This window comes from Papio anubis, chromosome 10 (assembly GCF_008728515.1).
Source record: "Papio anubis isolate 15944 chromosome 10, Panubis1.0, whole genome shotgun sequence".
Taxonomy (NCBI): Eukaryota; Metazoa; Chordata; class Mammalia; order Primates; family Cercopithecidae; genus Papio; species Papio anubis.
The window spans coordinates 43,609,721-43,626,588 of record NC_044985.1 but is presented as its reverse complement, the minus strand read 5'-3'; the positions used below and the strand labels follow the sequence as shown (position 1 = coordinate 43,626,588).

Genomic DNA, 16,868 nt, shown 5'->3' with positions numbered 1-16,868 from the left:
TAGATATTTCATATTAGCAAACTCGTACAATATTTGTCCTTGTGTCTGGCCTATTTGCACGATGTTTTCAAGGTTCATTTGTGTTTTAGCATATATCAAAATTTCATTCCTTCTTGTGGCTGAATAATATTCCTGTGTGGCACAGGCGTGTGTGTGTGTGTGTGTGTGTGTGTGAATATTGCACATTTTGTTTATTCATTCATCTGTTGATGGACACTTGGGTTGTTTTCACCTTTTGACTATTGTGAATAATGCTTCAATGAACATTGGTGTCTAAGTCTCTGTTTGAGTCGCTATTTTCAATTCTTTTGAGTATATACCTATGAATAGAATTGCTGGATCATATGGTAACTCAGTAGTAAGCTGTTTGAGGAACTGACAAATGTTCTTCCACAGCGACCAAACCATTTTACAATCCTGCTAGCCGTGTGTGAGGGTTTCAATTTCTCCACATCCTTGCCAACACTGGCTATTATATGTCCATCCTAGAGCATGTTAAGTGTTATTTCATTGTGATTTTTATTTGCATTTCTCTATTATCTGATGAAGTTGAGCATCTTTTCATGTGCTTCTTAGCCATTTGTTTATCTTCTTTGGAAAAATGTCTATTAAAGTCCTGTGTCCATTTTTAAATTGGATCATTTGCCTTTTTATTGTTGAGTTATAGGAATGCCTGATATATTCTAAATATTAAACCCCTATCCAATATATGTTTATAAATATTTTCCTTCTTTCTGTAGCTTGTCTTTTAACCTTCTTGATAATGTCCTTTGATGCACAAAAGTTTCCAATTATCTACTTTTTGTTTTGTCACTTGTGCTTTTGGTATCATACTTAAGAATTCACTGCCAAATCCAAGGTCATGAAGATTTGCCCCTGTGTGTTTGTCTAAAAGCTTTATGGTTTTAGCATTTACATTTAGGTTGTTGATCCATGTTGAATTCACTCCAGTATGTGACAATTAGTTTTTCACAACTGTTAGAACAAGTGTATCCTGGCGTGGTCTCTAGGGAACAGGCATAAAGGAATGCCTAGCTAATCTCCAAATCACATTTCTGGTACAGATAGTGAACAATCCCAAAGCATGAACACACTGTTCTAGCTACTAACACATGCCTCCTCTCATGTGTAAAATAGGATTTTTTAATATACTTTAAGTTCTGGGGTACATGTGTAGAACGTGCAATTTTGTTACATAGGTATACACATGCCATGGTGGTTTGCTGCACCCATCAACCCATCATCTACATTAGGTATTTCTCCTAATGTTATCCCTTCCCTTGCCCCCCACCCCCTGACCGTCCCCGGTGTGTGATGTTCTCTTCCCTATGTCTATGTGTTCTCATTGTTCAACTCCCACTAATGAGTGACAACATGCAGTGTTTGGTTTTCTGTTCTTGTGATAGTTTGCTGAGAATGATGGTTTCCAGCTTCATCCATGTCCCTGGAAAGGACATGAGCTCATCCTTTTTTATGGCTGCATAGTATTCCATGGTGTTTATGTGCCACATTTTCTTTATCCAGTCTATCATTGATGGACATTTGGATTGGTTCCAAGTCTTTGCTATTGTGAATAGTGCTGCAATAAACATACGTGTGCATGTGTCTTTATAGTAGAATTAGTTATAATCTCTTGGGTATATACCCAGTAATGGGATTGCTGGGTCAAATGGTATTTCTAGTTCTAGATCCTTGAGGAATCACCACACTATCTTCCACAAAGGTTGAACTAATTTACACTCCCACCAACAGTGTAAAAGTGTTCTTATTTCTCCACATCCTCTCCAGCATCTGTTGTTTCCTGACCTTTTAATGATCGCCATTCCAACTGGTGTGACATAGTATCTCATTGTGGTTTTTGATTTGCATTTCTCTAATGACCAGTGATGATGAGCATTTTTTCATATGTCTGTTGACTGCATAATGTCTTCTTTTGAGAACTGTTCATCTCCTTCACCCACTTTTTGATATGGTTATTTGTTTTTTTCTTGTAAATTTGTTTAAGTTCTTTGAGATTCTGGATATTAGCCCTTTGTCAGATGGATAGATTGCAAAAATTTTCTCCCATTCTGTAGGTTACCTGTTTACTCTGATGATAGTTTCTTTTGCAGTGCAGAAGCTCTTTAGTTTAATTAGATCTCATTTGTCTATTTTGGCTTTTGTTGCCATTGCTTTTGGTGTTTTAGACATGAAGTCTTTGTCCATGCCTATGTCCTGAATGGTATTGCCCAGGTTTTCTTCTAAGATTAAAAGAGGATATTTTAAGGAAATTAATGACAAGTCAAATCCTTAGCATTTGATAAATAATTCTTAGAAACATGGAATAGTTGTTTCTGGGTCAGGCTTTTGCTGTTGTCCTTCCCCCAAACTTGATTTTTACCCACACAGTTCAGCTCCATCCCATGTGTCCTCCTGTGCATATGTAGAGAGTGTGTATCTATGGGAATGGTGGCAGTGATGGTGGAGCAGACCCAGGGCAAAAGAGCAAGCGAATGCTTCCCAGGAAAGGAATAGAGAGGGGCATAAATACATGCATGAGAATGGCGGGGAGAGGAGGCGCTTTCTGAAGCTAGCCCTGGGGCATGATTAAAACACCCTCATGTAGCTCAGAGTTCTATTAAAAAAATTTATTGATAACTAACAGCTAGATCAGTAGTTTTCAGCCCTGGTCAAATATTTAGAATCAGCAGGCGAGCTTTTTAAAAACATCAAGGTGCAGGAGACGTCCTGAAGATTCTGATTTAGCTGATCTGCATGGGATCCAGGCATCCGTATTTTTTAAAAGCTCCCTCAGTTATTCTAATGTGTAGCCAACATTTGCCAGGCAATTCAACAGTCATAGTTCCACAACTCTTTCTTCAAGGCATTAGGAGAATTTGATTACAAAGGATATCATCACAGCAGGCTTCATGAGTAGGTGGCAATTCACCTGGCACAGTGTCAGAGTCACCATGCATGTCTCCCCACCCACAGTGCCTTCCCCGGCACATTAATGCCTAAAATTCCACCACTGGAGTTTCACTCCTTTGTCTCAACACTTTCCTTTATTTTTAAAAGGGAAATATTTTTGAGATTGCCTCATTTGTCATCTACACCTTGAAACAGGTGGGTTTATCAGATTATTAGAAAAACTGCTAATAGAAGAGTTGATAGCTGAGAGGAGTGGGATGGTTTTTCCCTACTAATAAATAAAGCTACAGAAGGAAAACTGGGAGATAACAATGATGGACCTTCTTTACTTCACAATTCTGAAATAAGTTCCAATATATTATGTCCCATTAAACTTTGCTTCTTGTTTGTGAATTTCCTAGGACTTATTTTTATTGGTTGTTTCTAGGGAAAAAATCCCACTTTGTTGACGAATTAACCACCTTTTAGAGTTTTTAAAACTGAGATACACAGAAATTAAGCATCTTTTCTGATGTCTCATAAATAGTTTTCTCTGTGTTTGACAATGTAGAAGAGGTTTGACCAGGGGTTAACCCAGGAAGAGTGAGTCACCTAAGATACTTGTCCCAGCAGATCTGTGGGAGGAAGAAATTCTAAGTGTGTGTGTGTGATTAACTCTTGTGCTTCTACTTACATATTTTTATTCAAGACCTAGATTGAGTGGTAATAGCTGCTTTGCACCGTCTAGTTTGGGATTAGTCAATATTTGATTTTGTTCATAACATAGTTTTTCCTTAAAAATAGTCTCACCCATGATTCATTCATTCATTTGACTATGCTGGATGTCGGGAATTCAGTGGTGAGAAAAAACAGAAACAACCCCTTCTCTTTTGGACCTTACACATTAGAGAGAGAACAAACATTAGTAAATCGATCAGGAAAATGGCTGTTTAATTTAAAATTGTGGTGTCTGTGATGAAGGAAAGTTTTGTGGTTCTAGAAAAGAGTATAGCCAGAGGACATGACTGAAGTGGTCAGAAAGGCAAGGAACATTAAAAATAGGGGGAGCCGCATGTGCTAAGGTCCTGCAGCAAGGGGGAGTATGACATTTAAGAAACTAAAGGAAGCATAAAGAACTAGAGTGGCGGAAGGTGAGACAAAAGAAGTGGAAAGGGTGATACCGTATTGGACTACTGTCCTCTATCCTAAAAGCAATGGGAAACTCTTGATGGGTTAAAAACTAAAGAAGGACATGACCAGGACCAAATTTTTAAAAGTTACTCTAGGTACAGTGCCAAGGATATATGGGAGAAGGGCAAGTGTGAGAAAGGTAAGGGCAGTTAGGAAGCTATTGCTATAGTGCAGGCAAGAATTAGTAGCTTGGGCTAAGATGGTGGTAGCAGAGACCATGAGGCAGTGGGAATGGGGGATGGGTGAGGGGACTCTTAGGGAAATGAGATGTCCAAATGGTATGGCTGTTGGGGAGATGGAGTGGAAAGGTGAGGATGCCTCTGAAGCTTCAGGCTTCTTATATGTGTATAAGTGCATGCTGACCATGCCATTCATTGTGAGTAGGAACACTGGGAAAGGACCAAGTTTGGAGGGAACTGAATTTCATTTTCAAATATTGAGCTAGAAATGATTTTGAGACAAAAAAGAATTTTATATTGAAAGCCCATTTAGAATAGAGTAGGACCTCCTTAATTCACAGTAATAATCAGAGATGCATTAAACTTGATCACATTTTACAAATTAGTAAGTAAACAATTTTTAATTAAGGATGCTGTACTTCATCTTGCTGCTTTGCCTTAATTATTAATGACACAATTTCGGAGTGTGTTAGTAAATATGTTATATTTTTAGAAACAATGAAGTTGTGGTAATGGGAGGCCACACTTCCGTAGTCAAGCTAGTAAATCCTGGCTGAGGCAAACATAGAGGAAGCAGAGGGGGGTGTTTTTCTGGAGAGATTTATTGAGCTAACTGAACCAATGAGGTTCATTGGTATTTATGAATGGTTCATTAGTGTAACTATCTGAACACAAGGTGAATTCACATTAAATGATAAGACTTCCCAATAATTAATATGTGCCACTCTTTAGAATTTGTAATTAGAGGAAAGAGGCAAAGTGAAAGGAAATAGATAAAAGGATAGTTGTTATAAAATTAAACTCCTTAAAAGCCAATTCAGTTTCTTTGTGAAGCAAACAAGACAAAAAGGACCAGAAGAATTGAAAATGTATTTTCTCTCTTAGTTGGCAACTCAAGCTGGTTCAGGGTTTCAGGCTAGTTCAGGGTTTCTGTTTCTTATCCTAAGGGCAGTGGAAAATTCCTGAAGGGTTTAAACTAAAGGGTGACATGATCAGGACTGAGTTTTAAAAAGAATTACCTTGCACTATTGACATTTGGGGCTGGATAATTCTTTCTTTTGGAAGACTGACCTGACCTGTGCTTTGCAAATGGTTAGCAGCATCCTTGGTCTCTACCCACTAGTTGCCAATAGCAATCCCCTCCCCAGTTGTAAAAATGAAAAAAATCTGCAGACATTATCAAAATATACCATGAGGGGCAAAATTGTCCTGCTGGAGAACCACTGAACTAAATTTAGAATGCCTGACAATGTCATTTGACAACCATTTTCAGGTTTGCTGGCTTTTATTTTGCTTAATAAATGTTTACTAGGGACGTTCTCTGGTGTGATGTTCAAAGAGGAGTAAGAGTCTCTCTGCTTTTAAGGGGTGTGTGATAGTGGGGAAGGGGTGGAGAACCGACAAATTTGGAAATTAAAGAATGGTGGGGAAAGATATTGTGTTAAACTAGTCTTGCATTTCTGTAAAGGAATATCTGAGACTGGGTAACTGATAAAGAAAATAGTTTTATTTTGACTTACAGTTCCACAGGCTGTACAAAAAGCATGGTGCCGGCACCTGCTCCTGGTGAGGGCCTCACGGAGCTTACAATCATAGTGGAAGGTAACAGGGAACCAGCATGTCACATGGCAAGAGCATGAGCAAGAAGGTGAGGTGGGAGGAGGTTCCAAAACAATCAGATCTCGCGTGAACTGAGAACTCATTCATCACCTAGGGGATGGTCCTAAGCCTTCATGAGGGATCTGCCCCATGATCCAATCACCTCCCACCAGGCCTCACCTTCAACACTGGGAATCACATTTCAACATGAGATTTGGAGGGGACAGACATCCAAACTATATCAGATACTATTCCAAAATAAGGTAGGAAAGGATGCTTGTTCAAGTGTAGGCTTCCATGCTAACCTAGAATTATCCCGTAGCTGGGTTTTTCTCAGTGGCAAGATCTTAGGTTCTGACCTATCAATCACTCTGGTCGTCTGTGTTCACTGATGAGAGAATTGAATATAAGAGAAGAATCCCCAGCAATTCCAGATGAAATATCCTTTGCATAAAGTTTCTCCTGACCTCTCTGGAATTTTGCCTGACCCATTATAACCTTTCTCTTCTATCTTTTCCTCTCACCTAACTCCATCTGGTCCTACCAACATTCTTAAATTTCATTGAACTTTCGGGGAAAAACAGACTCATCTTTAACCCTGCCTGTCCTGTCAAGTATGTATCATTCTATTTCTCATCCCATCCCATAAAAAAGAAACCTCTGTGGCTGGGCACAGTGGCTCACACCTGTAATCCCAGCTCTTTGGGAGGTCAAGCCGAGTGGATCACAGGTTCAAGAGATCAAGCCCATCCTGGCCAACATGGTGAAACCCCCTCTCTACTAAAAATACAAAAACTAGCCAGGCGTGGTGGCACACACGGGTAGTCGCAGCTACTCGGGAGGCTGAGGCAGGAGAATCACTTGAACCCAGGAGACGGAGGTTGCAGTGAGCCAAGATCTCACCACTGCACTCCAGCCTGGGCGACAGAGCGAGACTCCATCTCAAAAAAAAAAAAAAAAAAAAAAAAAGAAAAGAAAAGAAAGGAAACCTCTGCCATGATACAGACGTGATTCTCTCCTGCATAACACTCAACTTTTATTACCAAATTCCACAACCTTCTTTGTGTTCCCTTTAACATTGATGGCCAACCTTCCCCTTCATTTCTACTTCTTCCAGGTTTCTTTGGTCATACCCTTGCTTTCTGTCCCACTGGAATCATTTATTTTTCTTCTCTGGCTCTTGCCAATAGACTTAGTGACCAAGTATTTAGTGAATTTAAACACCTGATACGCTTTGACTCCCCATTATTTCTCTCTCACTTAAAGTAAGGAAGTGTGTTTGTAAATAAAATTGAACTAAGCTGTTCATTGCCACCCCCAGAATGGTTTTTTTTTTTTTTTTTTCAGATTAAATGTGCCAGTGTAAACTTTGCAATCAGGGTGGCTCCTTTTTAGGAAGAATACTACATTTCATTGTGCTGAAGGCATTGTTCTGACATTTCACATGACAAAACGCATCCCTGCTTCTGTTCCTGCCTGCTGCAAATGCAGGCGAGTCATTAACTCACCCTGAAAGCTGCTCCTCTTTGTTTTACTGTAACACCTTTGGAGGAGTTGAAAGAAAAATGAGTTCTTTCTGCCCAAGAAAATTATAAAGAATTTTCAAAACTGATATTCAGTGTCTTTGGGACATTTTTAATTCACTTAGAAAAATACAGAAATGAATGTTTTGTTTTGACATTTTTTGATAGTGCCTTTTGCTGAATATCCCCAAAGACCCAAGCAGTTGGAAGAACTGGACGCATGCTCAACATTTCTGTGCTGAAGAAGCAGGGACCCTGGTCGCCATCGAAAGTGAGGTGGAGCAAGGTAGAGTACTCAAGATCCAACCAACCAGGCCAAGATAACCATTTTTGTTCAAGTATTTATTAAAATATCCCCCCACCAATACTAACATTCCCAAATCAACATTTAAAATACTGTATTGCTGATGATACATGAATTTTCAGTTTCACCCATAGATTTTATTTCATGATATCTGTAAAAGTTAGTGTGCTGCATTGCTTATAAACTGCTGGGTTTGGGAGCCTTTTCTCTTACCAGTAGCAGTGGAAAGAATTAGGACATGTTTATGGCCTATATTTCAAAATGGCTAAAAGAGTCTCAGGTATAATCTACATGTAATTGCATGGTATGATTTTTAGATCCCTTTAGATTTACCTACATGCTTTTGTTTGATATTTAAACAATTATTTACTTTAGTTTAAATATAGTAGGTAAATCCTCTTTTGTTTAGAAAGATAATTAATGAACACTGGAAATTGTTTTGTTAATGATATGATGAAATCTCAGGTTATCCAGCTAATTTCTGTCAATTTAAGCTAAAACAAAAGTGAAAGAAACTGCATTACCTTAACAAGGATAAAGTAACAAATTCCTACAAATGATTCATAATTATGTTTTGCTGGCATTTAAATATAATCATAGCTATAAATAGGATTCAGTGATTACCCAAATGCTTTCTGCAGTATTAAATTAGATAATGTATTCCTGCTTTTCAGCTTTCATTACTATGAATCTTTTTGGCCAGACCACTAATGTGTGGATAGGTTTACAAAATGATGATTATGAAACATGGCTAAATGGAAAGCCTGTGGTATATTCTAACTGGTCTCCATTTGATACAATAAATGTAAGTTTTAAGATTCATTTTTTAGAGATCACTTTGGCAAGATATTTTATTCAAGACTTGTTTATTAAAGCTTTTTTATTTCCTGTATTTTGTAGGTATAACTTTATATTAGTTTGTCATTAATACATTAATTTTTAATGTAATTTGATATAATTTTATGTGTTCCATAAATATAATTACTTTATTCATCACAATAATTGTTTATTTTGTAGGTTATGAAATGACTTGTGAATAAGTTTATTAAATGCAAATAAAGGAATAATGGTGTCTTAATTTTAAAAATAATGTTCTTAATACAAATTTTAATGTTATAATAATGCTATATGTTATCATACTTTTGATAATATGCATTATTTTAAAGATTCCAAACCACAGTACCACTGAAGTTCAGAAACACATTCCTCTCTGTGCCTTGCTCTCAAGTAATCCCAATTTTCATTTCACTGGAAAATGGTATTTTGAAGACTGTGGAAAGGAAGGCTATGGGTTTGTATGTGAAAAAATGCAAGGTGAGAAATACTTGGATTTTTATTCCTTTCATTTCCAAAGTCCATCCTTCTCTTCCATGTTGGTTTTACACAGCTGTGTAGCTAACAGCTTCATGGCTAACAGCGTCAGGCACTTCTTTGGCTTTACGTAAGTTTAGTTATTTAATCTCCTCTACCCTAGTCTTACGCCCTTTAGTGGGATTCTAAGGACTGCTGAGGCCACTTGAGTGATGACCAGATTTATGTATCTATCTTAGTCATATTAAATGGTTTTACTGCTTCGTTCTGGGATTATGTATCTGTTCAGGTAATTCTTAAAGGTCACTGAGAAAATGTTGGGAAAGAATCAGGGAAATAAACCAACTCATACTGGCTCCATTTTTGGAACCCTGAAAATGGTCTCTGTGGCTAAATGTGGTATGCAGCAAGCTTCTAGATCTGATGGGCAGAACCCCCAAATGGTTTCTGTGTGAAATGCCAAAGCCACACTATTACAAATAGCCAACAGGGTCAATGAGCAGTGTGAATGCACTATAACTGACCTTGAGTAGTATAAATAAAAACAACAGCTCATGCTTTTATTGAATGCTGGGTATATACCCCTGCCCACACCACCCGAGAAACCCATAGTTGGTGTCTAGAGCTGTGTGGAACTCTGGGCAGTCTAGCATATATATATATATGCTTATTTGGAATAGGAATTTTACTTCTGAATGTGGCATACGTGTGAAGTCTCTAATGTTACTATCAACCCATCCTCGAAAAAGCAGTGCAAGGGAAGCTCCATTTCTGGTTCTCAGTTACCACTTAAACATTATAGTGGTCAGGAACTGAAAAAAAGATACTAGATCTGTAATAGCAAGAGTAATATGGGAACAGCAGAGCCTTGTAGGGAAAGAAATAATATGAGCATGCCAGGTACTTACACATTTATGATGTGCCTGACACTGTGCCTTGAGTGTATGCTCAGTTTGCCATAAAATCCTCAAGACAGTTCTATGAAGTAAGTAAAAGTTTCCCATTTTACAGATGAGGAACTCTAGGCTTAAAAACATAAGTAATCCTTGCTGGGCACGGTGGCTCACTCCAGTAATCCTAGCACTTTGGGGGGCCAAGGCGGGTGGATTGACTGAGCTCAGGAGTTCAAGACCAGCCTGGGCAACATGGTGAAACCCTGTCTCTACTAAAATACAAAAAATTAACCTGGCATGGTCGTGGGCACCTGTAGTCCTAGCTACTAGGGAGGCTAAAGCACGAGAATCACTTGAACCCTGGAGGCGGATGTTGCAGTGAGCCGAGATCGCACCACTGCACTCCAGCCTGGGCTACAGAGCAAGACTCTGTCTCTGGGAAAACAGCACAACACAACACAAAACAAAACAAAACAAAAATAACACACTCAAGAGAATCTCAGTTAAACACAATGATTTTATTCCACTACCTTAATGTTGATTTATTCTTGGAATTTACCCTCTGATCACTTTCTCTCTTTGGTATTTTTGGGACTAATAGTGTAGATTTTCCTTTAGAGATAGTATAGAATAGTGGTGATTGAGAGCATAGGCACTGGAGTGCCCACCACACATGGGTTCCCACCCTCCTTTGTAGATAAGCTTCAGTCAAGTCATGACCTTCTGTGATCATGATTTCTGCATCTGCAAAATGTGGTAATAACCATCTCACACACTCTATGTATATATAACACTTAGCATACTTCTAGCATGTATTTAACAAATAATAGAGTTTTTTATTATTTCCAAAAAGTATTGTTCAACTACACTAATTATTGTAGCCAACAATGACTATTCAAGTTCTGCTCCTCTTCTCCATTTGCCAGATACATATGTGCTCACATTGGGTTTGAACCCAAAGTCTTTTATCTACCAAAACAGTTAAGAAGCCAAATAAGAAGAGACACAATGGCAAACCAAGACTCCCCAGTTTAGAACTTGGTTTCCAATAGATCTTTCTTTTTCAGGGCAATGGGTGGAAAAACCCTGCTGCTCAAAAACCACTTGTTTTGAAACTTAATGGAATCAATTACATATGGAGAAATTTATATATGTAAAAATACAGACATATAACTCAGTGGGGAAAAAAAACAGTCAAATTGGCGTTTGGGTAACATATACAAAGAATTTCATTTAATTTTACGAATTGTTAGCATTTTAAAATAGCTACTTTGATATTATTTTTATTTTGTATGAATAACCATTACACTGGACATATAGGCTGGGCACAGACTTCTAGCAAAGAATAAAAATATGATAAAAGTGTGATCCATCACAATTTATAGAAATTAAATAGATTCATTTTACTTTGGTTTTTCCATATGTATGGCTGCTGTATTGAGGTAATGGTTTCAGATAAAGGTCAGTTTCCCACTTTGCCATTTTTATTGGAGGCAGTATGACCGGAGGCGGAGAGTGGAGGAAGAAGCAACAATCATAGGATGCTTTCTGTGTCTCCATACAATAGTGTGTGCGCTGTGTGGATATCTTGTTCAATTCCATCCACACCTCTCCAAGGGAGATCATCTTCATCTCTTGGAGACCATAAATTTGAGATTTAGAAAGATTTATTTGCCCAAGGGCTCTTAGCCAGTTAGGGCCAGGAATAGGATTAAGTCCCAGTCTCATGACCTATCCACACCTCACATGCTTCTTTCCAACACCAAATGTTGTTAAACCAGTACACAGAAATTCAAGTCACTTTGGATCAGAAGGTACAAAAATTCTTACCTTGTTTTTGTCCTTTAGGTTTTCTAAACCTTTAATCTATCCTAGTATATAACATAATACAGAACAGAAAGGCAAACGTACATATTAGAGAGGAAACACCTGTTCATAAACACAGGCTTGGTTTTCACATTATCAGAGGCACTCACGAACACTCAAGCACCAATGCTTGACAACGTGTGGGAAAACCTTGCCTTTTAATTTATAAACCTTGACTGTGACAGGTGACATATTAATAGTAACTGTTTATAAGAACAGTGTGTATTTCTAAGAATTTATTAACTTTATTTTTTAAAGTTCCTTTTAGAATTTATACATGCAAACATTAAGCACAATAGTGACTATCAGTGTCAAAAGTGTTATCAAGTATTTTACCTGATAATATGCACCTGTAATATTAGGTTTGCAATGCAGTATGTGACTATATTACATGTGCCTCTCTGCTACTAATAAGCACTAAGTTCTGCCAGAGCAGTGTGGATTAGGCCAAGTGTAGTTAGTGTAGTGAAACCCACCTAAGAAGATCACCATCAGTTCCACCAAAAAGCAGTCAATTTGATAAAGGATGGTCAAAAACGGGAAATCTTCTAGAAATGGTTCAATCAATGTTTATGTTTTTGAAAAACGATTCATTAAATTTCCTAAGTGTTCTCATTTTTGAGCATCACCTACACTTTCAGATAGTGTCCTCGTTTTGAAACAGTCAATTCCAGAAGAAAGCTCTGTGATCAACATGGATCATAGTGACAAGGATCTATGCTAAGCTTTGCCTCCTCCTTTGTCATCCACATGCTACAAATGACCTTTGTTGCTGTTCTTGTTCTAGATACTTCTGGACGTGGTGTAAATACATCTGATATGTATCCAATGCCCAATACCTTAGAATATGGCAACAGAACTTACAAAATAATTAATGCAAATATGACTTGGTATGCAGCAATAAAAACCTGCCTGATGCACAGAGCACAGCTGGTCAGCATCACAGACCAGTATCACCAGTCCTTCCTCACTGTTGTCCTCAACCGGCTAGGATACGCCCACTGGATTGGACTGTTCACCACAGATGTAGGTATCCTAACTCCCTTGAGACATCCTTGAATAATTAAGTTTAGCATCTACCTCCTTCGTGATCTGGCCACTGAAATTAGCACTGAAAAAAAAATCTCAAAAATAATAATAAATATAATACTTAAATAATTGGTTTATGCAATTATTTGACCAACCTTATGAGCAGCCTATGACTACAAAATAAGAGTACACACCTCTTTAGGGTAAACATCCACTTTCCTAATGTCTGGAAATCAATACCCTTCAAAGGTTCTCTGAAAATTTCCAAGTACCCCGATACTGCCTTGCCTGTGCACTGGAACACATCTGAAACTCAAGCACTGCATTTGGGAATTGGTGGCATTTAATGAATCTCCAAGAAAAAAATGAATCATTCTTCTTGTCTAGAAATGTGATTATTAATTAGTTCAGTACCCCTTATAATTAAGCACTTGAGGTTTTATTTTCCTCTAGGGATGTGGTTTAGAGAATACGTTATTTTCATTTTTTAAATAAAAATATTGTACACTCAAAGTAGCGAAAAGTACACTAGTCTATCCTGACCCCTAGTTCTACTCCCTAATGTCAGTAATTGTGAACACTGTCTTGCGTGCCATCTAGAAATTTTCCATGTATGCACATATATATTCACGTAATGGAAGAATATGTATATTATTTTTCAAACACAAATGAGATCCTATTCTATATGCTGTCTTTAAACTTGCCTTTTAATTTAATATATCTTTTACAATTTCACATGTCAGCACATAAAAATCTCGTGAATTCTTTAGAACACGGCATGTAAGGATGTACTACAACTTATTAAACCATTCTCCTGTGAATAGGCATTTGGGTTCTTCTCTGTTTTTCACAGTTATAAACAATGCACATGAAATATCCTTGTTCCAGTCGGATAATTTTTTAGAAGTAAAATTGCTGCATACACTTTAAATTTTGACAAGTACTACCAAATTGCCCTCCAAGAGTTTGCACCAATTTACATGCCAACAACAGCATGTGATAACGTCTAATTTTTTCACATCCTTGCCAACACCAGGTATTCTCAAAATTTTAATCCTTGCCAGTGGGAGAGATAAATGAATGATATTTCATGATGATTTATTGCATCATGTAGTACAGAATGTTTTAACTTTATGTAGTCAATTTTACTTTATGGCCTCTGGATTTTCTATGACTTAGAAAGGTTTTCCCCACACCAACAGTACAAAAAAATTTAACCAAGTTTTCTTTAACATGTTTACATTTTTAATTTTATGTTTGAATCTTTGATCGATCTGAAATGTATTTCACTGTAAAAGACAAGGTACTGGTCCAATTTCACGCTGATTGCTTACTAGAAAATCATAGTGGCAGGGAGCCAAGAATTCCTACAAATCAAAAAAGAGCTCATTTGTGGCAGATATTCGTGTTTGTCAAGCTGTATTCACAAATGTCCTCGCCCCTCTTTAAACAGGTGTGTGAAAATAGCAATCGATGTGGGAATTGTAGTATGCTCAGATAACACTGGGTGATGCTGCCAGCAGTCATGGCAAGGAAATGATGGCTCAGTTTTCCTCCACAGAATGGTCTTAATTTTGACTGGTCTGATGGCACCAAATCCTCTTTCACTTTTTGGAAAGACGAGGAGTCCTCCCTCCATGGTGACTGCGTTTTTGCCGACACCAACGGACGCTGGCATAGCACAGCCTGTGAGTCATTTCTGCAAGGTGCCATTTGTCATGTGCCCCCTGGTAGGTACAATTCTATTCAACTCAAAAATATACCCTATGTAACTACTGTATGCAAGGCACTATGCTAAGCAAGGGATATGAGGATGAGTATAGTAAGAAGTCTCTGTCTTCAAGAAGCCTCTGGTCTGGTGGGTGATGTAAAGAAAAACAGAACTACAAAATGATACAAGAGAGGTAGCAAATGTTGTGGGGGTTATCAAGAAACAGAATGCATTGTATCCATTTGGAGAAAGGTAGAAAGGCTTCTTGAAGGACACGGCAGTGCAGATGGGCCTTGATAAATGAGTGGGTGTAGATGGCTAATAATAGGACATGGAAAGGCATTCTGAGCAGAAAAGCTGGATGAAAATGGGGAAGGAAGGCAGGACTAGGATTGTGTAAGGCAAAGCCGATGTTGGAATTTGCCTGAATGCAGGTTAGGCGTAAGGGAGGGGTGGGAAATTAGATGAGAAACATGGGCTTCAAGCATGTGTGGAGGACTTTGAGGATTCAAGTTTAAATCAAAGATGGATAGGATTCCAGAGCTACAATAAGATGATGGTGATATTGTTTGGATATTTTGTAGCTATCTGGCTCTGCACTTTACATAATATCTCATTTACACTTAAAGTTCACCTGTGCTAACCCCTTTATTAAAAATGAAATGTAAATTCAGAGCATTAAATAGCTTCCTAAGTGTCTCACAGCTGTCCATCACCAGTACCAAGAGTAGAAATCAGGTTTCCTGCACAGAATTCGCTAACACACGCTGGCCTCCTTTTAAATCTCTCATTTAGTAAAAGTGCATGTATTTACTTGCATTCTGGGTACTGTATCAAATAACATACAAATTATATATCTTTAGATGAAAACAATCCAGATTAAATGTAAATGATAGCCACATGTATCTTGGAAAAGCTAATTGTGCTTCTAAAACACCATAAAAGCTGTCGTTCCCCCCCCTCCTTTTTTTTTTATTAGCTCTTGCCTTTTTTTGGAATCTTGTCCTTTCAATAACAATGCATTTATTGAATGCTTAAGAAGTGTCAGGCTCTAACTCATTGAAACTTCTCAACTTGTAAGGAAGGTGGCTGTGTGGCATACACCAGTAATCCCAGCACTTTGGGAGGCAAGAGCAGGAGGACCTCTTCAGACCAGGAGCTTGAGACCAGCTTGATTAACACAGTGAGACTCTTTCTCTACAAAAAAAAAAAAAAAAAAAAAAAAAATCAATTATCTGAGCTTGGTGGTGCGTGCCTGTAGTCTGCTACTTGGGAGGCTGAGGCTGGAGGATCACTTGAATCCAGGAGTTTGAGGCTGCAGTGAGCTGTGATTTTGCCACTGCACTTCAGCCTAGGTGACAGAGTGAGACTTTGTCTCTTAAAAAGTTTTCTGTAATTTAAGAAAAAAAAATTTTAAAGGTTTTGTTGTTAGCTCTCTTTTATAGATAAAGAAACCAAGTGCAAGGTAACATGCCCATGGCCACGCAGCTAGTAAGTGGTGGAGCCAGGATCTCAGCATGGATGTGTCTCTCAGGCTGGCTCTCTGAAATAAAGTCCCCCTGGAGTTCCCTTATTTATTTTATGTTATGCTACATTATGATACTTTATTGAATGCATTATTTTCTTTCATAGGTTTATTAGTGGGTAAGGACTTTTCAAATCTGTGATACACAGCACTGCATGAAATGCATACATTTGGAAATCTCTTTTGCCAGCGTCAGTCAGCTGCCACTCTCTCTGGGAGTCATAGCCCCTGCTTGTTCCAACCTTTAGGATGCTAACTGTAAACATGAAAGAGCCACGCTCACCCAGGCAGCACCCAAACTAAGCCTACAAAGCTGTGCATTAGCATATTTTGTTATGTTTAGGTAAAGATTCTTTCTGTCAGAAATGCTATAAACTGGTCGTAGTTTTATAATCATTTACATGAAACCCAATCTTTTGGAGTATTACCATGAAAATCTTGTTACATATATTTAGCTTGGTCTTTTATAAAATGTAGTATAACATTTATCTCAATAAATAAACCCAGTCACCACCCTGAAATCATAACTGGTTTTTCTTCACAGAAACAAGACCATCTGAACACCCAGAGTTGTGCTCCGAAACATCTATTCCCTGGATAAAATTTAAAAGTAATTGCTACAGTTTTTCTACAGTCCTAGACAGTATGAGTTTTGAGGCTGCTCATGAATTTTGCAAAAAGGAAGGTAATTGTTTTTGTGATGGTAAAAATGCTTTAATGTGCTCCTTCTTGCCATTTCAGTAAACAATGTGGATTACTTTATTCATCCCATTATTTAGTGACTTTAGAAGCAACAAAAACTATTGAAAAAATAAATACTATTAAAATTTCTTGTTTGGAGGACAGCT

The 16,868-nt window shown here is 37.9% G+C and overlaps 1 protein-coding gene across 4 annotated transcripts in view; it reads left to right on the top strand.

Annotated features, from left to right (window-relative positions):
* PLA2R1 (phospholipase A2 receptor 1) overlaps nt 1-16,868 on the top strand; it is a 129,343-nt gene that overhangs the window by 98,122 nt on the left and 14,353 nt on the right. For all 4 annotated transcript variants that reach the window (XM_009182309.4, XM_009182310.3, XM_003907525.4 and 1 more), the window contains exons 21-26: nt 7,550-7,667; nt 8,360-8,490; nt 8,852-8,999; nt 12,543-12,781; nt 14,346-14,514; nt 16,565-16,705. In XM_009182309.4, coding sequence (XP_009180573.2) covers nt 7,550-7,667; nt 8,360-8,490; nt 8,852-8,999; nt 12,543-12,781; nt 14,346-14,514; nt 16,565-16,705 — 946 coding nt within the window. The remainder of the gene's footprint in view (nt 1-7,549; nt 7,668-8,359; nt 8,491-8,851; nt 9,000-12,542; nt 12,782-14,345; nt 14,515-16,564; nt 16,706-16,868) is intronic.